At 36.0% G+C, this 21,816-nt stretch overlaps 2 protein-coding genes across 2 annotated transcripts; one reads left to right on the top strand and one right to left on the bottom strand.

Moving 5' to 3' along the window:
- The first annotated feature begins 2,286 nt into the window (after positions 1-2,286).
- On the top strand, positions 2,287-6,538 carry LOC112528274. Its single transcript, XM_025139269.1, has 10 exons — positions 2,287-2,585; positions 4,404-4,463; positions 4,559-4,598; positions 5,101-5,279; positions 5,351-5,389; positions 5,502-5,588; positions 5,669-5,729; positions 5,851-5,975; positions 6,074-6,165; positions 6,265-6,538. The coding sequence occupies exons 1-10, from the start codon at positions 2,538-2,540 to the stop codon at positions 6,377-6,379; spliced, it is 846 nt and encodes a 281-aa protein (XP_024995037.1). The 5' UTR covers positions 2,287-2,537; the 3' UTR covers positions 6,380-6,538.
- A 481-nt stretch (positions 6,539-7,019) lies between these two features.
- On the bottom strand, positions 7,020-19,433 carry LOC112528266 (DNA mismatch repair protein MSH4). The gene is made up of 24 exons (XM_025139259.1): positions 19,368-19,433; positions 18,354-18,557; positions 18,230-18,265; positions 18,022-18,134; positions 17,307-17,352; positions 17,070-17,116; positions 16,834-16,941; positions 16,369-16,444; positions 14,977-15,049; positions 14,749-14,894; positions 14,579-14,664; positions 14,245-14,384; positions 14,013-14,152; positions 13,878-13,928; positions 13,189-13,252; positions 12,170-12,313; positions 12,019-12,086; positions 11,840-11,898; positions 10,914-11,070; positions 8,621-8,673; positions 8,440-8,538; positions 7,524-7,638; positions 7,317-7,439; positions 7,020-7,241 (listed from the first exon to the last, which is right to left on the bottom strand). Exons 1-24 carry the CDS (start codon positions 19,431-19,433, stop codon positions 7,077-7,079), a joined length of 2,379 nt encoding a protein of 792 aa, XP_024995027.1. The 3' UTR covers positions 7,020-7,076.
- Positions 19,434-21,816: the final 2,383 nt, after the last annotated feature.

Here is a 21,816-nt window from a genome sequence, read left to right on the forward strand (position 1 = left end):
AATTAATGATCTAATGGTTGCAAAGTTGCAAGGTGGCAATTTCGTAATTAGTGAGAAGTCTCGTGGCGTTTATAAATGTTCATATCTGACGGTTGTAAATCTAATCCAAGGGTTGAGAACTGGTCTTACGGGTCTCACGGAAAACCATTGGTCTCACATGATCCCAAGTCTATATATATATATATATATATATATATATATATATAAAATATATATATAATATCATTAAAAGAAAATCGTAACATTAAAATTTAAAAAACTTTTATCCACTTTACTTCAAGAATCCAAATAAGGCTCACGAAAAAGTATAGTTTATTTGTCTAATTATGAAATCGTGATTTTAGTTGTATGATGTTTGAAGTTCTGTTTAGTTTTATATTATCATATAATGCATTGTTTGTAATTGGTTCGATTATGTTTGAGACATTTAAACTTGCATCTTTAAAAAAATTGTAATTTACTTTTAGTTGTGAAAATTAACATATTTTAATTTTTTTTAGATCTGTTTCGGGTTCGGTTATAACCAACGGTGAACTGGAAAAAAATGATTTTTACCTTAACAGGTTCCCCAACCGGGATCGGGGAAACCGCGGGGACCGATGGGGATCCCCGACGGGGATCGGGGAGGTCACAGGGACGGTTTTAGTTATCGGTTTCGGGGACGGGGATACCAATAACCGGCCCGAACCTGGCCCGTTGCCATTATTAGTTTTAAACAAGATCGAGCATAGCAGAACAAATAAAATCGAGATATAGCGTCGATGAATGGATGAGGGCTAAGGAATTTGTCGGATTGGAATTTGAAATCCATGGTATATGCGGTAAAATTGTGAAATCAATAACTTAAGGAATTTGTTGGAATTGGAAGGATTCCTTCACATCAATTATGTGAACCAAACACTCTATTTGGAATTTGGTCAAAGGATTGAACATTTCAATTTCTTTCAATTCCACCAAATTCCCATGATCCAAACATCCCCTTAAAGTGCAAAAAAACCATGGAAACATTTATGAGGACTTTTTTTCATAGAAAAAGTTTGAACTCTTATTGTTCTTCAAATCTACAACAACGACGTTTTTCTATTGATTAAACCTTAATTGATCATTTCTCTCAATCAATCCTTACCAAATCAATCCTCATGTCTCTTGATTGATGTATTTTAATAGGATTTAAATGTGTTAAATACGTTAATTACATATTTTCGTGTAAATGAATGGTAACTATATAATTTAGAAGTAAATTTCATGATGATAATGAATAAATATGTGAAATTGTATAAATTTTATTTATAAATTCAATAATATAATTTTTAATGGATAAAATAGACAATTTAAACAAATTCAGACGTTTATCAGTTTACAAAAGCAAACAGTCTAATATATCGAAGTGCATAACATATATTAGAAGACTTAGGGGCCATTTACTAGATGCTTACTCGGGTAAGTAAATACCAAGTCACATTACCTTACTGGATGAATATGCTAAGGACCAATGATTTTACCCGGTAAGGACCAAAAATCTTACCCGGTAAGGACCAAGAATCTTACCCGGTAAGTGAGGGCGACGACTCTTACCACGGTAAATGCTTATCGGGTAAATTGTTGCATAAGATACCGTTTTGTTGGACTAAAACCGTACCCGGTAAGTAAATGATAATGTTAAATTTTACCAGTAAACGCTTACCGGATAAGTGTTTGGTAAACAGACCCTTTGAAAAACACATAACTAACAAAATAAAAAAAAAACAAAAAAACACAGAAAACAATCATGTATAGATCTACTCAGGATCTTCGTGTTTAGTGACCATGAGTTGTCTTTAACTCTTAAGTTACAATTTAGAGCCGTTTATTAAATGCTTACCCAGTAAGTGTTTATTGAACAATTTTTCTCATCGGATGAACATGGTAAGACCCAAAAATCTTATCCGGTAAGAGTGATGATAAGTATAGAGAGTCTTACCCGGTAAATGAGGGTAACAACTCTTACCCGGGTAAGTGCTTATCAAGTAAATTATTGCATATCATTCTATTTTAATGTACTACAATCTTACCCAAAAAATAAATTATAATGCTAACTCCTAACAGTAAGCGTTTACCTGTTTAGTCTTGTTAGTTTCAAGTTATCAAAAAAAAGAGAGAAGATGAAAACATAGAGAAAGATATGAAAAGGCTAAGAGGGAATCCGAGATAATTCAAATCAAATAAAACCCGATTAAATGAATTTCCTTCACTTTATTTTGATCATAAAACTATGAAAATACAATAAATGATTTTAATAAATAATTATAAAATTAATATAATTTTTGATATAATATGATGGAGGTATTTTATTGAGAATAATTTTTTGTTAATATATGTCGTAGAAACGCGAATTTCCGGAATTTACCCTGAATCGGGCAGGAACACAGTATTGACCGGTGGACTGTGAAACCAAAAACGATCGATCGATCGATCGATCTGTCATAATTTCTTGATTTCAGCGCTTATTGTTTGATCGTTGTTCGAATTTTAGTGCCTCTTTGTATTTCCCGTTGCTCATGGCGGCTCCATTCTTTTCAACGCCTTTCCAACCCTTCGTTTATCAGGTATGTAGTTATATTTCATGTGAATTTCAGTTTTCGGTTTTGTTTATCTCAAATTGACTTACGCGCGTCTGTGTGTTTGTGCTTATCTGAATGTATGTTGATTCGATATTTACCATGGGTTACCGATACGTGAATTGATGGTTAAGTTGAGAACCAGATTTATTATGTTCTGAAGTTTTGCTACGATTGATGATTAGATACGTGATATGCTAGTTATGCTGAGGTTTAATCAAGGGGAGATAGCCAGATAGGGAACAAATTGCAAAAGCTATTGAAGGTGGTTATTTGTTTTATCGCTTTCTATGGAACTAATGATTTTATGTTGCTGACCGTGCCAAGGTTGGGTATCAAGCGTAGAATCGAGGTGGAATTGGGTAGTTGTGAGAGTTAGGCAACATTTGTGTAGCGTGTTGATTGGCTCATGTACTTGTTCTTTAATTAGAATTTTGAAGTTTTCATGTTTTAGGAGAGTGTGTACTCATGCAACCGCTTATAATTGACTATTAGTGATCAAACTGAAAGTTAAAGTTTGAAGTGCAGTTAGTTCGCTTAGTTTATGTTAATGAAGAAAGCAGATTGTCAAGTTCTGGGGATTATTTTCTGACCAGCACAAAGCACAAGTAAAGAAATAAAATCGCTTGTGCGTAGTTCACGGATGTGCAGGGATTACATCCTGAACGTGTATAATGCTGATGAACGAGTTTAGAATTGTTGCTTGTAGCAGCAAGGTGCTGATCATCTAACTGTGTACTGGTTGCGTGTTTATGTCTATACAGCCAAGTTATGACTTTGCTTCTTCAGGATCATGTTTAAAGACCTTTTAGCTGCATTATATTCATTATTCCATGTTAAGTTCATCAATTCCTTAATCGAAAGTGCAAAGAAAACTAAACACTATAAAATACTTTAATGTAAGATGTTGTCATTGGTTATGAATGTATGTGGCCAACGCCAAACCAAATATACTCGTGAAATAAGTTATGCTTTCCAAAGTAGGGTCACTAGTCCAAACACATCCCTTCACATGTTACAGACCTCTTCAGGACCTTACATGTGTACAAATCATTCGAGTGACACAGACAATGCAGGTGGACTGTTGGACCTACATGTGAAATAGCATGCTCTTGTGCCATACTAGACCTCTTGATCCAAACTCAAAACCAATTGAGTAGGGAAGGATGTGATGGGGAGCATATATGCTCATCAAATCAGGTGTCTTCCTCCCCTAGCTGGTAATGCGTTGGAGGTAGCAGGTTTGAAACTGCCTTCCCCTTGTCCAATTGCACAAGAAAAACATGTGTGCCCCCTATGATCATGCTTAATTGCTTCTAAGGCATCATTTGAAATATAGGCCTGCCTGCCATCCTCACCATAATAAATAGAGTTTTCTGAAAAGAAATAGGCCAATTCAGCAGCTTTTTGTTCCATTTCCTGCGGAGTAAAATGATTGGGATCCATTATTCATTCAATGGAAACTCTTGTTTGATATTGTCCAAATAAAGTCAGAATATAGTGCTTATACTTGTGGACTTATATGTGTCTAAAGGTGGCGGCGTTTACTTCAAAACGTGCTTATAAGCTCGTGCAATTTTTTAGAGGAAGGAGAATATAAATGTAGCATTTCCACTCCAAGCTAAAGTAAAATGACTGCTTCTGGAGCTTATTCTTTTGTTTACAATAGCATGCATTGATTAGTTTCTTAAATGGATGAGCACCCCCCTGCTATATAACATGAACATTTAGGCCTCGAGCACCTGCATGATCTTTGCTTACCTTTTCTGTTGCTCAATTACTTATATGGGGGCTGATGTACAACAGAGTCAGCAAGATGCTGTCACGCCTTTTCAGATTTTGGGTGGTGAAGCTCAGATAGTTCAGGTACTTTTAAGTATCTTTAAGGTTGTTCGAAAATGTTCTTTGTCCTTCAAGATAAGTCTTAACCCTCACTGTCACAATTCTGATGTCCTTGCCAGATTATGTTGAAGCCAGAGGACAAGGTCAGTGCAAAACCAGGTACTTGAGATTAACTAACTTCTTACCTTCTAAACAAGGGTGGTGCCCGATTGGTTTAAGTGTGGGCTCCAAAGGTCAAAAGTGCCTGGAGGTCCTAGGTTCAAATCTAAGGAGGAATAAAAATCCCCTTGTGGCCATGGAGGTTCAAATGCGGTGACTCCGGGATATCCGCAAAGCGGGTGGTAGCCCTGGGATTAGTCGGCTTGCATAGCGGGTTGGATATCCAGGTTAATCTGGAAAAAAAACCCATATTTTTATGTCACTTTCTCACGAGGAAACATGGTTGTGAGGTTTCTGGCTTTGGTTTGCAAAAGTCGTTAGATATTTCTTCCAGTTGTAGATTGAGATGGTAGCGAGGTTTCTGGCTTTGGTTAATCTGGAAAAAGAACCCAGTCGTTATTTTTATGTTACTTCTTGCTTTGAATCGGGCTTGTTTGTTTACCATTGTGGTATTATTTTATTAAAAAGAATAAGGGGATAATGTTATGTCTATTATTCACAGGTTGCATGTGCTATATGTCTGGCTCCATTCAAATGGAAAATGTTTATGCCCCAGAAAATGAAGCAGGAATGTGGCAGTGGCTCTTTGGGAAGAACGTGACTAAAACATATTTTCTAAATGCTGGATCAACTGATGGATTTGTTGGCATTGCTGCACCTTCTCTAGGAAGGATTCTCCCGGTTCGTATTTTAGTCAATCTGAATGCATTTAGTTTTCTTGTGCTTGATTCTGATCTATTTCAGCTCTGTAGATTGACTTGGCAACATTCGGCGGTGAAATATTATGCCAGGTACATCTGATTCATTGCCTTTTCTCAAAGCATCTTTTTCACACCATCATATATTTTGTACTGAGAACTAGTGTACTCATGAACTTGTTAATAATTTAATATTATTCTGTAGCCAGATGCATTTCTTTGCTCTGTTGGTGATGTGAAGGTCAGTAGCACATTTGATCAGAGGGCACGTAACGTTGTAGCTGGTGTTGAGGTGAGGTCATCCCAGGTTCTTATTTTTATTTCAAATTTGTTAAACTTAGTTAACGTATTTAACATGCGTGGAGTTTGTAGGGATTCTTGAGACAAAAACTATCTGGACAAGGTCTGGCATTCATAGTCGGAGGTGGATCTGGTATGCCTTTTATAACCAGTGAATGCTTTTCTATTCTGTTGGAGAAATACATGTAATGTTACAGGACATGTGTTGGATTAATAGGTTTCCATGTATCTTTGTTTCCTTTTTTTGGTGTTAGTTGTGCAGAAAAATCTGGAGGTTGGCGAAACACTTTCAGTGGATATGTCTAGCGTCATTGCACTATCGTCTACAGTAAACGTGCAAGTAAAATATAATGGTCCAATGAGAAGGGTGGTCTTTGGGGTAACTTTGCTTATCCTTGTTTTAACTATTTGAAGTTAAAGTATTATATGTGTTACTTTCTAAAAGCTTCTTGTATTGTATGGTGGGGTTTATCTTAGGGGGAGAACTTGGTAACGGCGATGGTGACAGGACCAGGAATCGTGTTTATTCAGAGTATGCCCTTCCCTCGTCTTTCTCAACGCATTGCTAGGTAACTCCTAATTTTCATTTCTTAAACTTTTTTTATAAGTAGTAGATGGACCATGTGAAACTATAGAAGTGATTATTTTGTTGTTGTTGCGGTTTTCAGGGCAGTTACGTCTCCAAACATGAGGGACAATCCCAAGTTCTTCATGCAGATAGTCATCTTCTTCTTTCTTGCTTATCTTGTGCTGGTCTCATCTTTGCTATTTACAGACACGTAACTTTCTCATAATATTTTCTTGGATAATTTGCCAAAGGATGATGGAAACAATGCAACAAAAGTACCCTGTTCAGTCTTCCTTTTTCTATATTTCCGATCAATACACATTATCATCTTTTCATATTTTGATTGAATTACAATTTTGCCATTCCAAAGACAATTCAAGCTCTATTTGCTTATGGTCTTCTATTGTGGGAGTGGTTAACACTCAAAATTTTCTCTTTGATGTAAATACAAGTTTCAATTACTTGATGCGAGAACCAAAGGAGATAAAATCCACAATAGATAAATGGTATCATTGCAAGTTTTTCATGGTATTTATTTTATTTTGAAACCTAAATGTTAGCTTTAACTCTGATATATCTTTTTGATTAACCTGGATATCCAACCTGCTATGTGAGTTGACTAATCCCAGGGTGACCACCCGTTTCGCGGGTAGCCTGAAGTCACCACATTTGAACCTTCGTGGCCATAAGAAAATTTTTATTCCTCATTGGATTCGAACCTGGGACCTTTAAGCACTCTGATATATCTTTTGACCAATATTCAATAATATTTCTATATGTTTAGTGGAGATAAAAAACCACAATGGATAAATGGTATCATTGCATGTTCTTCCTTTTAAAAAGAAAAAGAAAAAGGATACCATCCCAATTCCTTTTAATGCTCAATGTGTAGTGGCATGACAATTGACTTATCTAAATTGTACCATTGGCGTAGCAGTCCTTAAGATGTTGAAGTGCTTGTCGGATGGAATCTTCATCTTGGGTGGAATATTTCAAGCATATGAGACGCTGAGCCACTCGATATGCCATCTGAATTCCATGATATTGCTCATAGTTCACTTCCTTCCTCTTCACTCCCTATTTATAAAATCCAACAGTATGAGCAACTTCTTGGAAAATATAATGCACAAGATTTTCAATTTGACCATTCACCTTTTCTGTAATCCTTGAAGTGATATTTCTAGCAGTCTCAATAACTGAACTTGGTAACCCAGCTACTCCTGCTAATAGAAGCCCATAATGTGGTACATGGTGCAATCCATCTTTCAGCTCAAACTGTTCATGTGAATCAACAAGTTAGAAAGACATGTAGCCATCACTCAGGAACTATACATATATAAAGTTCACATGAGCTGGTACCTTGAAATCCAACCGGTTGTTTTTTACTTCAACATCAAAGTGAAGAATCTTCGCATTTGGATATATGCTGGCCAGTTCCGATAGGTTTTCCATGTGTGTGGCAAATATTGTGTAACTGAAACCAAGTGACAAGCAGTAGTCAAAATGTTGGCACGCATTAGGAGATTAGTTTTTTACTATTAGAGTAATATGTAAACTATATACAAGCTTGGGCAGTTAGACTTGGAGTATTATTCCAGATTAAGTTTGTAGAAGCAGGTGTTATTCTCTAGGAAACAGGAGATGCCGCCCTCCTTCCAAAGGTTCTGCCTAGGTCAAGAATCAGTAAACTAGGTCATACTCATCAGGTTTTTATCATAAAGACAGCATGCACACATGAGTGTGGTAGGAGAGTGTTGAGGTGGATGCATGTGGGGCCACACAATGAAGCATTTGATCATAAATGAGATACGAGGGAGACGTTGGATGGCACCAGCACAAAATGTTTGAGATAGCCTGGTCATCTCCAAGTTCCAATTACCTTTCAACTCACCGGCTAAGAGAACTTGCGTCATTTGAGAGTCGTTTTGGGAGAGGCAAGGATTGAGCAAGGCTGACATAGGTAGGAGTAGCAAAGAGAGATTACCACAGGAGTTGACCTTTGATAGGGGTGAGTCATGAGTGGAAGGATGTCTTTATGTCCTAGAACCCTGGGGAGTTGGTTTTCTGTTGAGTTTCGTCAGTCTTAAAGCTTTTCAGTTCATTTTTAGTCAAACCCAGCTAGTTTTTGATAAGGCTTGCTGGAGAAAATGAAATATAAGTGCTGTAGGAATTATCTTTGTAGTGATACTATATCCTTGCTTCTCATAGGCACATTCTTGACAGCTCTAGCTACTGCAAGCATGATATATAAACAGTTGTATGGCTAAGAATTTACGTTTTGAGTGCTAATAGTAGTTCACAGCAACTCCAAGCAATTGCAAAACCATCAGAGGAAGATGTAGCCCTGCCGAGCTCATCCATGACAACGAGACTCCTGTTTCCAATCACAGAATATGTTACATGAATAAGCAACAGAATCTGTCATTGATACCAACTTGATTGTAATGCTGGTATACCTTTCAGAGGAATTCTGCAAGATAAAAGCTGTCTCTTTCATCTCTGTCATGAACTGCAAAATTGAAGTTCTTGAGAATAATCTGGGGGTATAGAACTTCTAGAGAGCTTCCTAGGGTAATGTGTATACAAAGACAATCAGTGAGATTCATGAAAAAAAGGGAGTAATGATAGCAGTTTGATTGCACCATCGAATTTCCAGAAGGGGTGGTAATAACTTCTAAATGTAGTTCTGATTTCTATTAGTTCCATTTGAGTTGAACCAAAATGACTACACAAAATAGCGTATATGTAAAACACACTAATCCAGTCAAGTAAGCTATATTTGTAGCATATAAAAGATTTTGACTTGAGTTATATCGAGTCACTAAGACTTTATGTCTGTAGTACAAGGACAGAATAGTTTCCTACTCTCGCCTAACCTGCCCCTTTGATTCATGATCCATTAGACAAAGGTAACCTATCTTGACCCATATATTCCAGACAAGTTCTTGTTTATTAATTGTCATGAAATAAGCCAAATAAGTCTTTCAAATGATTGTCTATAAGATCAAGTAATTTATAATATGACATGGATCATGAATCGGAGTATTTGATTGGTCACAGCTCAGACTGATCAGGTGCTAAAGTATATCTGAATGTGGCATTGAAACATTATGCTTAGCAGGTGGTAGGGAGGCCATTGATCGTTTATTCTACACTAATGTAATATTTCCCTTTTAATTGTCTAGTCTTGGATTGCTTTTTTAATATAAAGGCAGTGCACAAAGAGAACCCCAAGTCATATACAAGACTCGCAATTCGTCCAATTGTGGTATAAAAGGGAATATCCTCCATTTCCAAATATAAGAACTATTCAAAAGTAAGAAATGGATGACACTTATTTAGTACCCTTTGATTGTTTTGTTTGACACCTAGAGAGTAATTACAAGAAAAAAGTATTACCGATTTCTACTGTGATTTCCAATAGTGTAGGGGAAAACCTAAGCAACCTCCATAAGGTAGCGTTGGTACGCAGACATAATTGGACAGGACAGAACAGGACAAAACTGGACAAGACAGAACATGACAAAACTGGACATAACAGGAGTATGTCTGGTGTTTAGTACGACTAGGACTGGACGAGACATAACTAGAGAAGCTACCCCCAAAAGCTATTTGATGATTTTAAATATTATATTCTAGTTATAATTAACACAAATAAAGTAAATAATTAAAGAATTTAATTTATAAATATTTGTACATAATTTTCATATTTGTACCAAATTTGAATGAAAAAATTGATATAATTGATGGTAGTAGTGTGTTGGTGAAGGTGGTTTTAGTTATGGTGGAGGTGGTGGTGGCTGACAGTATTAGTGGCAACGGGCGGTGGTGGTCGGTGGCCAACAGTGGTTATGGAGGTAGAGGCAGTGGTGCTTGGTGGACGACGGTGGTTTATAGAGGACATGAAGATGGTAGATTATGGTGGTGGCGGTTGACAACGGTGGAGGAGGTAGTTGTGGTTGATGTAGTGAAGATAGTGGTGGTGGTGGTTATGGTGGAGGTGAAGGTGAAGGTGGCAATGAATGGTGGTGGCCGGTGGAGGTCGTGGAGGAGGTTGTTTGCAGTAGAGGATGAGTTGATGGTGGCGAACGACGGTAGTGGTGGTGGCAATGGACGATGGTGGTCAGTGGTCGACTATGGTAGAGGTGGCAATGGACTTGGTGGACGGTGGTTGTGGAGGCGGTGGAGGATGTTGTAGTGGAAGAGGAGGTGGAGGTGGAGGTGGCCGCCGGTGACCGTCGGTAGTGGTGGCGGCGGCTGAAACTAGCGGTGATGATCATTAAAACAAATATCATATTAAGGTTATATATCAAACTAGGATAGATTAGTAATATTTTAGTTTCTGTCTCATTCTTGTCCCATCTTGTTCCACCTATTTTGATGGAACAAGAAAAAACCTCTTTTGTCCCATGTTGTCCCACTTTGTCTCAGTTCTTGTCCTTGTCCCATGTCGCGCCAAACGTGGGACAGTGAGTTCTTGTCTGTCCCCATGTTGCGCCAAACATGGGACAATGAGTTTTGTCCCGTCCCGTCCTGTCCCGTCCCATGTACCAAACACAGCCTAACTGGTGAAGGACTAGATGTTGACTTCATGCATGAGCTTTCATGTAATCACATAACACCATATACTGAACTCTACATTTCGGTGAATATTAAGAACAGATGTAGTACAGACTTGTGTAGAATTAAGTGATCTGGTCAGAAAAAGGCAAGGAAGTAATTTAGGCGAGGAAGTAATTTAGTATGTACCGTACTAGAATTTGATTCAAGATTATCGACTGTGCCCATCCTTGTAAAAACACGATCAACCACCCTTAGAGTTGCAAAGCGGGCAGGAATGTAGCAGCCAATTTGAGCAAGGATGACAATTAGACATATTTGTTGAAGGTATGTACTTTTTCCACTCCTGAAGGAAGCTGCGTATTGTTATACTTGAGCTATAGGATGCTTTGCAAGCCTCATGCTCAAGTCCAAGATATAGCAGATGGCGAAACAAAAAGTGAGCACAAATAACAGGAAGGCATATTCATGAATAAAGTCCAGCCACATGCATTCATTTATGAGGACGAACTTACGTCTTGGTTCTTTGTAATCACCAGATAGTTGCTAATTGGAGGTCTTTGCATTTGACCCTTTCTAGATATCAGTTCCATCACTAATTCAGGAATCCTAATAACATCACTAATTTGTCTTTCCACAAATGAGTGGTGGTTTACTATGCTCTTCTTCGTGACGGATCTTATTATCTTTTCACAAGTATATATGGTTAACATATGTTGCTATGTAAGTACCGTAGTTCCTTCTTTTTTCTCTGACAGATGGTCAGAACTTATTGGGCCAGCCTCTTTTTGGGTTTCAATACCTTGGGACTTTATGTTCACAAAGTATCCAATTTTTTATAGATATTCACAATATGCTCCCTATAGTAACTGAGTTCATTATATGTTCATGAAGTACTAGCAAGAATACATTCAGGGGTGCGTTAAACACCCCCTTCCCAGATGGACTGGGTGTTCTTATAGAGGTTAAGACTTTTTTGCATGGTATGAAGAATTCTAACACTCTGGCAGCTATATTATTTCCCTGTCTAGGGAATTTAGTTCGAGATGAGTTGGTTTAAGACCTTATCGAGTAATGAATGCTATAGAAAATGAGAAAAATAATATGTTTCTTACATGTTGGGCCCCATGACAATCACCATGTTTGAAGCCTGTGAAAGGAAGATAGTGTTGGGCTGCAAAAAGAACATCAAACCAGAATGCATTACGCTAGCAAGCTTTCCGATGAAAATCTTTATACAAATATGTTCTACAGCAATAATCTAATTTTATGAATATAAAGGAGCATAACATACAACAAAATCATTGTGCACACTTTCTAGTATAGGGTGTCTTCCAGCATCTATTGCCAGCGGTCCATTCTCTATCAGCAAACATACAAATGGAGCTTTTATGTCATAATCATTCTGGGACCAAAATCAGAAAGAGAATCGTTAAAACACTTGCCCGTAAATTGAGGCCTAATGTACCGATCAACAGGCTTGGTTGAAATCATGTGAGCAAATGAATTAACAATCATATCCAATAGGCATAGGATCTCAGCAAGCATGGTGAGCACAGAGACATCCTCCCGGATTGCATCCATGAGTGCTGCACGTTAATGAAAGGAAGATAAATTCTGAATCAGGAGAGTGTTCCATAAAGTAAGCACCAAAGTGACTAGCATTCAGCAATTTGACTGCACAGCATCCAAGAGTTGTTTATTACATAAATCTACACTCGCAGTCAAAAAGATCACTGATCAATTATCAGCTTAAATGCTTTGAAACTGCAAAGAATATGAAACCATGGTGGGCGCTAAACAGCCTCACAGCCATGATTCACGCATACACATAAATTTTTACAGTGATATGCTATGTGAAGAATCTTAAAGTACAACAGTTAAAGCCATGAAAATGTTTGTATGGTAAAAGTAGAAAAGATACTGTAAAACCTATATTGCTACAGTAAGATTACTGCTACTGTAGCAGTATGGTGTATCCTACCACATCTGATTTCTTCCTACTGCTCACCTTTCTGCTTCCTCCTACTTCTGGCTGCTGATTTAAAAGGACAAGGATATGGCTCCTAGTACGTTTTAGTTGATTTAAAATCCTTCGTAATCTTTTGTAATTATGAGTTGTTTTTCCTCTTTAGTTTGTTGGCTATAAAAGCCATGTTGTGTTCCCGTTGAAAGCAAGAAATATAAAATTCCATCTTCTCATATATTTCATCAGACACGATAAAGATTGTACGTGTTCTAATATAGAAAATTGATGGTTGCAGAAAACTTGCATCTCGAAATTAGCCATTGTATAACACCTGCTAATTAGATGGTACAAATGTACAACGAATGAAATGCAAATGATAGTATACAACGTTTACTTTTTCAATAATAGATGGAGAAGTTGAAAATAATAATGCTTCAACATGGAATGACGGTACAGTCCCAACTATACAAACCAAAAGATGATTGTATATACCACCTTCCAAGCAAAGTTCTGTACGCAAATAACATTCCTTGGCTGCAGACTTGTTTCTTGCATTTAACTGCAGATTTGAATAAGCAAAATCATCTAGTGTAGCATATGTATCGAGCTCTTACAAAAATACCAAGCAACGCAGAACAATGCATTTTTATCTATAAAATATATAACCATCATCGTAAAACATGAAATATAGAAGCAACCAATATTTTTCCCGCTCAATCAACACCACCTAATTCACACGTACATGACTAGAAACAGAAGATTCATCACAGCTCATTGATTATAAATAGGAGTTCACGTGCTATGGAAATTATAAAAGATTGAATGACAGATGACAGTGCATTCTAGAAAAAAGGAGTCACTCTTTCAGCGTCCACTGAATTGAAATTTATCTAGTGTTTGTACTTTTATAATAAGTTTCAGTGTTACAATTAAAAACTATTATACTCTAAAAGGCAAGTAGATAATCATAGAGAAATCAAGGGTTCTCCATTGGGCTCATGGAACACTAGTTCTGGGGAACCTACCAAAAATTTCCATTGGAAAAATATGGTCAAACTAAACAACTTGGACGATAGACAAGTTAGCTTTAAAAGGGAGTACTGATCAGAAAACCAAAAAACTAACCAAGATTCTACCAAAATAAAATCATCAAACAAAGATGTAGTGGTGATGATAATTCTCACAGAAGCAAGATCCAGAGTTGAGCAATGTATGCTGTTCCCATGCTTCATAACCTAAATTTGTCTCGAAAGAAAATAGAAACATCAGTACAATCACAGCAGGAGACTCTGGACATGGGCAAGTATCTCCTTTGCTACCTGAATGAACTTGTTAGGAAGTTTTCCCTGTATGTCCTTCTGGGGAATATTGAAGTAAAATCCATGCCTATTGTTAAACGGGATTTTCAAATTTGGAAGCTTAAAATCTTCACGATACTTGTTTGCAAGGTTGTGTATAGCTGTGCATGTTAACCAATTAGAGTCTATGGCCATCAAGTGTATCACACCAATTAGAGTCAACACCATTCAGTAAAATTGACCAAATCGGTACCTTCACTGGTGTCACAGAATGATCTTCGTGCAATATCCAGAAATCCATCTATTCCGGCCTTGACAGCAAAACACTGCTGTGTCCGGGCAACAAAAGGAACACGTGCATGAAGTACATCCTCATCAATCACCTCCCCAATTCTGAGATTAAATATATATTAGGAATCAAAGTGGACTTCCTTCCCTTGCATTGACAGGGATTATATATGGTATCTTTTTATATAGGAGCAATAGAGAAAGTATGATGTTTATCAACAACCTGAAGGGGTATGTCTGGTCAAAGACTATGGTAGAAGGTGTGTAGTCAAAAAATATGAAACAAACCAAGTATTTACCTTTTTCTTATAGAAGCGTATTTTTCATTTTCACATACAGATTTGTATATATTTCCAAGAAGAAAGCTGTTTGCATCTTTCAATACCTAACACCATTTAGATAATTTAGAACTTTGAATTTCTAAAGGGTTTTAGAGTTTGAACATGCAAATACAAGAAGTTATATGTACCTTTGAGAGAAATGGCAAGGCATCCAGAGCTGTTTTGAGAACAATAATGCTTGATATTAGAACTTGGCTCTTTCTAGCATTATCAATGCCCAAGACTTCGTTTGTAACTTTCTTTGGCTTGAAGCAGAAGTGACAGAGGACCCTGTCTAAATGACAACATGAATAAGTACTTCATTGAAACTAATGTCTATCAACACAGAGTTCACAATTTCTACTAAATACACTTACCAGTTTCTTTTGGAAACTTTCGAAGAGCCTGGGACAGCCCAAAAAACAGTTGCTCATTGCTCATTAATTCATCCTAGAGTTGAGCAAGTATCATGAAGTTATTACATTAGCCTTGTGGACAGTACAAAGTTAAATGGAATTAATTGCATGAAGACCTAAAATGATATTGCATATAATTTACAGTGTTTTCATTTCTCTCTAACATAAAATCAATATCTATCACACAGTAGCTAACAGGGCTAACCTATTCTACATTTCAAGCAGCAATAGCCAATGAGCACAGATTAATGCAGTAGTTCTTGACTAAATTTTAGAGCAAAAATCAGGCTCCATTTGTTCGAGAGGGCCTTCAGCCTATCAGCAAACAATATCAATCCACCAGGCATCATGGATAGACTTCGTATAACTAGCGTTCCAGATGGCCCAGTCAACTGGATAAAAGTGCAAGTGTGCAACCAGTATGGCATATTTATATCATCTAAAAGGAAAACCCAATGTTGAAGTTAAAAAACCATCTGATGGAGTTCCATATCATCTGTTAATCCAGGTATTCAGGAGAGAGTTACCTATTTACAAGTAACAAGTTAGGGTTAAATGAAATTTAACTATAGTTCTTCCGGTGAATAGGGTATGCAGAGTAAAATGGTATACTGGTATATGGTCAGACACCAAAGCAAAACCTAGCTTTGGCTTCATTGTTGTGCCATAGCATGGAGAACTAAGAAATTGATGCTTGGAAAGTAGTTATTCATAAATCATCCAGTCATCACATAGACGGCTGACAGAGACAACCTGGTTATACTATTCCAAATTCTGCCTAGAATGTAACCTTGTTTGCATGCAGTTTATATTATTTCACTTGGTTTAAGCTGATTCATAAGTTTCTTTTTACAAGGAAAACAAAAGTACATCTACCCCTTTTAATTCATTCATCGGCTTGAAAGAAAATTTAAGGCCACCCGTGCCACAGCCATGCTCTATGACAGATTTAACCTTCTGCATGGTGGTTTATCAATGAATAGTCTAAATTTAACATGTTAAAAATTTATAATAAATATCCAAGTCCATAAATCTTTGATCATAATCCCAAAAGATACAGAAAGATGCAAGGAAAGATTTGCAATGGCAGATTCTATATGCAGAAACAAAGGACATCCTCAAGCTAGTTAATGAATTTATAACTTTCAAACCCATATATCTTATACTGCAATGTGTTGCATGTAAGAGAGACGTGAGGATCCTGCTACTGAGAACTTCGCTTGCCGTTGCTTAACATAAATAAAAATACCCCTCTTAAGAGCATAGTTATAAAACTTTGAAGTTTCTTCACAAACTGGTTGTTTGAAAGTCTAATGAAATTTTGACATACATGATAAAACAATAAGGACTGACCAGACAATCAAGTCGAGCTTTGATAGTTTCAATATCTTTCAGAGGTTGTAAGAGATTGGCACGAAGAAGTCTAGTCCTGCCACAGTTAACAAATAAAACCCAAGAGACTATGAAATTTTATCTTCGAGATGTATGATCTGCCACCCTCAAAGAATGCTCAATCCTAACAGAGAAAAAATGGTTTTTGCAAATCAATCACTACATCTGATCTCTTGAACTTCCGATCACAATGAAATCTAGCCATACAACCTTTGACAGGCAGGCTTGCTTCAAAGTAGCTAGTGATGGGAAGCATTCTGATCCTTGAGATACTACGTTTTTAAGAGCAGAAAATTCTTTTTAAGTATTTTTTTTATTCTTCACTATAAGAAAAACAGGGGATATGGACATAGCACACATGAGTGACGGGTTTCGCTCAAGTTCAATGACCTAACATAATGTGCCATCAGCATATCAATAGCATACCCTCCAGTAGTTCTTGTCGACTTGAGAGTTTGGAATAAACTTCTCTTTTTGTTGCTCGTGCCCAAAAGAGTGACATGCAGTGGCTCTATAATCTCCAAGTTATGGACACTATCAAGCAGATAAAGCTATTACATTGATTATAATACAATAATAAGTTGGTTGCAAGTTTAATAGAGTTTTCCGACGGGACTGATATTACTGATTATTTAACATGCCGGAAGATAAAAGAACGGTACCTAGTTGCATCAATATTCATATGGTCAAATGATCCATTAAAAGTCACCTGAGGATGAACAAATATAGAAAAAAAACAAGAATTAGTAGAAGATTAAAGGATTACTAAAATCCAAAAACATATTTGACCTGTGTTGAGACGAGCGCATAAGCGATATAGGACCGTAAATATGAACAAACTCACAACAGAATTGCTTTCTCTGCTAAAAGAACACAAGATAAGAAATTAGAGGACATACTAATAATGAATGATTCGTTATGATGACTCCTTTCTCTGCTTCAATCCTGTGTTTGGCAAAGCAGGTGACAATTTCGTATAAGCTAACAGCACACAAAGCAATAGATCTAATATAAATAATCAGAGAAGTTGCATGTTATTCCTGAAACTTTGCTGGAAATAATTTCAAAAAGGTGATCATTGTATAGGTCACTTTGATGGTGAGAGTTCTCGTGAAAATTCTATGGAATCACATACAAGAGAAAGCCAAACAGAGACAAAATGAACTTAACTAATCAAAGGGAAGGTAAATGCAGAATATATATGAAGCAAATTCCATACTCAGCTCTAATAAGCCAAACAACTATATTTATGCAACTTGAGTAGTATGTCCTTGACTGTCCTTCACGTAATGTCAAATGTCTACTACCCGCCAATAAACTACATGTTAGATGAATTGTGGTGAAAGTGAATCTCCCTTATCAGAAATAGTGATTGCCGTTAGCTTTTTCTTTCTTGACCAAATATTACGTTTGCATGTAACCTTAAGCCAAAGCTGTGTACCAACATCCCATGCAAAACCTTAGCAAAAAAATATCATGACAAGAGTGCAGATTTCAAAAAGTAAATGATGAATCACTTGTAGCATGAAGAGCCCAAGGACATTACTACCTATCACCCATTCAAATTCACAACATAAATACATACATATATTAACTTCATGAAACTAATGGTACCACTTGATAGTTGCTGCAGCAGCGGCCAAGCACAGATAATATTGCTTGTAATAAGTATCCAAACCAAGTGCAGAAGGTTCTTTGGCAGCTAAGCTTTTTACCAGCACAGCTCCCTTCGGAAACATGTTGCATAAATATTAGAAATACCAACAATAGAATTTAAATCTATTAATGTGAATGGGGAACAATTTAATATAAATAGCATTACCCTTGTGTCATCAAAGCAACCACGAACCATAGTGACCTGCAAATGTTATCATATGCTCAAGAGTCTAAATCTCCAAATTGGTAACTGAACGAATAAATAATGTTTTACATAGAGACGAAATTGCCTTTCGAATTGAGGAATAGAATTTATCAACCAATTCTGATACTCCAACCATTCCATCAGGTGCTAGCTTATTAGGAGGGACAATAATCGCCATTGGATCATAGAAATGCAGCAGTGTCTTTGTGTTCTGATATGAGCTGCTAGTTTCAATGTACTCTGAAAGGTGAAGTGAAGCCGACCTCAAGTCAAAAGCAGCCACTCCAACCTGATGATAAGATGGATATCTCCAGTTAGGCTTTGAAATAAGAAAAGGTAAGCAATCACCATCATATGCCCAATTTCAGCTAGCCAAATCCGATACTCATAGAAGATAATGAAGCCACAGAATTCTGAAAAGTGTGATTCCAAGGTCTATCAGTAAATAATACACTAGATCCCAAACTACCAAAGCCAATACATGGGCAAAAACTGCATTGCACATCAAATATTATCTAAACCATATGGTCATGAAGACATATAAACTAATAATAGGATAAGGTGCCAGTCATAGTGCACCCTCCCTGATGGCCCTCGTTGAAGAGGCAAGTTATAGAGCTGCAATTATAAACAGATAAAAAATGGAAACACGCTCAACTTCAATCACTCTGTAGACTTGTTCACACTTTATCTACCTTTTCCCTCTAATTTGATTAACTTCCTATACATTGCCCTTGGTACTTTATGCCTGGCGGTTCCAAAGGGTTCAAAGCCCCTGTTTGCTACTTAATTGCAGGTAACTAGACCGATCACCAGATCACATAGCTATCATATAAAATCCTGCACGCCTGTCTCACCTACAATCCCCATTATTACGTATATACATCAAGAATTCTATCGATTATCGAACATTCAACCATACATACACACAAAGATAAAAAAACTGGTACTCTTCATAATTTTGACTGGTGCATTGGTCCGTGAGAGTATAATAGTAAAATCATTGCCCTAATCCGAATGCACAATTAAGTACAAATATATCTACAGATTCACATACACAAAAACACATATATAGAGATTAGGAGATAATCAATGATACCTCCTTGGCTCGATTCTCAATCAGTCCGATCACGAAGCTGGATCGCTCTCCGTTGTCGTCTTCCATTTCTAGTCGATGCTCGTTTGTGTGCAAAACCTCAAGGCACTTTGATACTGTGTTTGTTTTGCGCCAATTTCAAACTCTCGTTGCCGAAGTTTTCACATGCATTAATAACTTGTACCACCACGCAGCATTTGTAATTGTACCGCCGTGTTTGACCATTTAGGTCAAAGTTCCAATAGTGTTCGAAACCAAACAAACTTCTAACCGAATCATTAGAGTATATATTTGTAAAATACTACAACGTTTGCATAATGCAGCGATATAAATTTCGATTTTAATATTTAGTTTTTTTTTTTTTTTTTATCGATATAATATGATTTTATGTGGTTTTGAAAAAATGATAATGTTTTTATTTTTGAATGAAATATAAATTTGAATATAACAAAAAAAAAATTAGAAAAAAATAAATAAATCGATATTAGTATCAAATTAACTATTTAATAGTTCTCGTTTTTCTGGTGTAACTTCTTTAATTCAATTTTTTTATTATAATTTAATTTAGATTTAGTAACAAAGTTATTTTTTTTAATAATTTTTTATAACTATCATAATTAAACATCTTGTTAAAACTCAATGATTATCTTAATTATATTTTAGATTTTTTAATTTTAGAATAAACATTTATCCTATATTTGATTATGTTTATATACAATTAGTTACACAAATTAAAAAATAAAGCTTTAATAAATTGTATTTACGCAAAATTACTTGTAATATTGAATTTTCAATAAACAGTACTTCATGCATAAAAATGATTTTTAAGAGTTTTTGTCAAATGTATTATAATATAGTATAGATAATATAAGGGAATAATTTGAGTTATTATGTTTTTTTTATATATTTATGTCTTGAAAAATATGTTATTCCTAAAATAACCATTCAATATTTCATTATTTTTCATCGAGTAGACAATGCTTTCAAATAGTTGTCAATCTATACTAGATTAATATGCATTTAGACCAAAAGTCTTAATTACAAGTCTCAAAGTATAAAGTACTGTCAATTTATGCAAGAGATTCAAAAATCTCTTAAGTATAAACTATTATGCATAATGTACAAATGCTTAAAACATATCATTTGTTTGGTCAAAGTTTTCAAATTTAAGTAAACCATATTTACATGAAAAAGGTATGTTTAGTCTTCCCAAAATTGTTTGACACTTTGTTTGTTTCCTATTTTGAACCCAAATTCAAATTCAAAGTTCTTCTCTTGAAGTAAACTAAAATTTGAAACAACAATATCAGAAAGGGTTTCAGTTCCTGCACGTACCCCACCAAACCCCTTCAACTTTATATGAGTTTAGAAACTCAACATGCGTGCAATTATTTTTCCAATCGATCTTACTAATACACCATATTATCCTTCAACTTTATATATTAGTTGACTTGTAAAAGAACCACACAAACTCATGATTCAAAGCTAAATTAACATTTCAGAATTATGATTCACCCGTACTGAATCGCACAGTTACACCATTTGTACATCAATATTGAGCTATCCATATATGTTTGAAACATGTCCTCTTGTTCTACATGATCCAAGACCATATACGCTAAACCAAAGTTGTTACAAAATTTCCATGTATTATTTTGAATTTGATACTCAACACATGCAATTGAGAGAAATGCAAGATCCACAAAACTCGAACTCCAGGTTGTCAAGCACAGCACCATTTCCTTTCAGGTCGTTGAGGTGGACTTTTTCTGCTACAGAATGAAAACAATCTGATTTATACTTTGCATAAACATTAAGAAGCTCATATCTATATGCACAACAGTTGGATTACTCAAAGTCGATACGATGGTTTTATAGTTTATAAAACGAATACGTGGTTTGTGAGATTATAAGCTACAAGCAAAACGATGATGCAGTTGTTAGGCAGACGTCATCGCTACACGATGAAAACTTGACCATTCATGCTAACTCTAACAAGACACCCTTGTTTTCATTTTTAATCACTTGGTATACGATTTTTATGAAACAATCCGTTAGAAAATAGAAAACTAAAACTTCCCTTTCGGCTAGAATTGAAAGAACCGTGGTACCTTTGCTTAAAAAAACCGAAGTAGTTTTCCAATATTTGAAGCAACAAAGTCGTGTTAAATGAATAGCAATTGATTCTTTGGTCCCCCCAACAGATTTCTGTTGATTTTGTAATCCAGATTTTTTCTTAAAGTAGGTTAGTTGAATAAGTCTTTATTTTATTTTATTTGCTTTTATCCTATAGTCCTAGTCTTTAGCTGGTTGTTAGTAGTGGCATGAAAGTAGGACTTAGCTATTATAAATAAGCTAGTTGTAGGCTGCTATGATGAAGAGAGTTTTCTTTCGTACTTTTGGCTTGTCATTTGCTTTTCAATAAAGACTTCAATCTTTGGTCTCCTCTCCT

The sequence above is a fragment of the Cynara cardunculus genome (assembly GCF_001531365.2).
Source record: "Cynara cardunculus var. scolymus isolate 2C chromosome LG 15, CcrdV1, whole genome shotgun sequence".
Taxonomy (NCBI): Eukaryota; Viridiplantae; Streptophyta; class Magnoliopsida; order Asterales; family Asteraceae; genus Cynara; species Cynara cardunculus.

What these genes read in the sequence shown, in the direction of transcription:
- LOC112528266 (XM_025139259.1), bottom strand. Translation starts at nt 19,433, where the DNA reads ATGGAAGACGACAACGGAGAGCGATCCAGCTTCGTGATCGGACTGATT. An exon ending in TTGAGAATCGAGCCAAGGAG is followed by an intron (nt 18,558 to 19,367) that starts GTATCATTGATT and finishes TCTTATCATCAG; the next exon opens with GTTGGAGTGGCTGCTTTTGA. An exon ending in GCTGCAGCAACTATCAAGTG is followed by an intron (nt 17,353 to 18,021) that starts GTACCATTAGTT and finishes TGCCAAACACAG; the next exon opens with GATTGAAGCAGAGAAAGGAG.
- LOC112528274 (XM_025139269.1), top strand. Translation starts at nt 2,538, where the DNA reads ATGGCGGCTCCATTCTTTTCAACGCCTTTCCAACCCTTCGTTTATCAG. An exon ending in GTGAAGCTCAGATAGTTCAG is followed by an intron (nt 4,464 to 4,558) that starts GTACTTTTAAGT and finishes TGTCCTTGCCAG; the next exon opens with ATTATGTTGAAGCCAGAGGA. An exon ending in CATAGTCGGAGGTGGATCTG is followed by an intron (nt 5,730 to 5,850) that starts GTATGCCTTTTA and finishes TTTTGGTGTTAG; the next exon opens with TTGTGCAGAAAAATCTGGAG.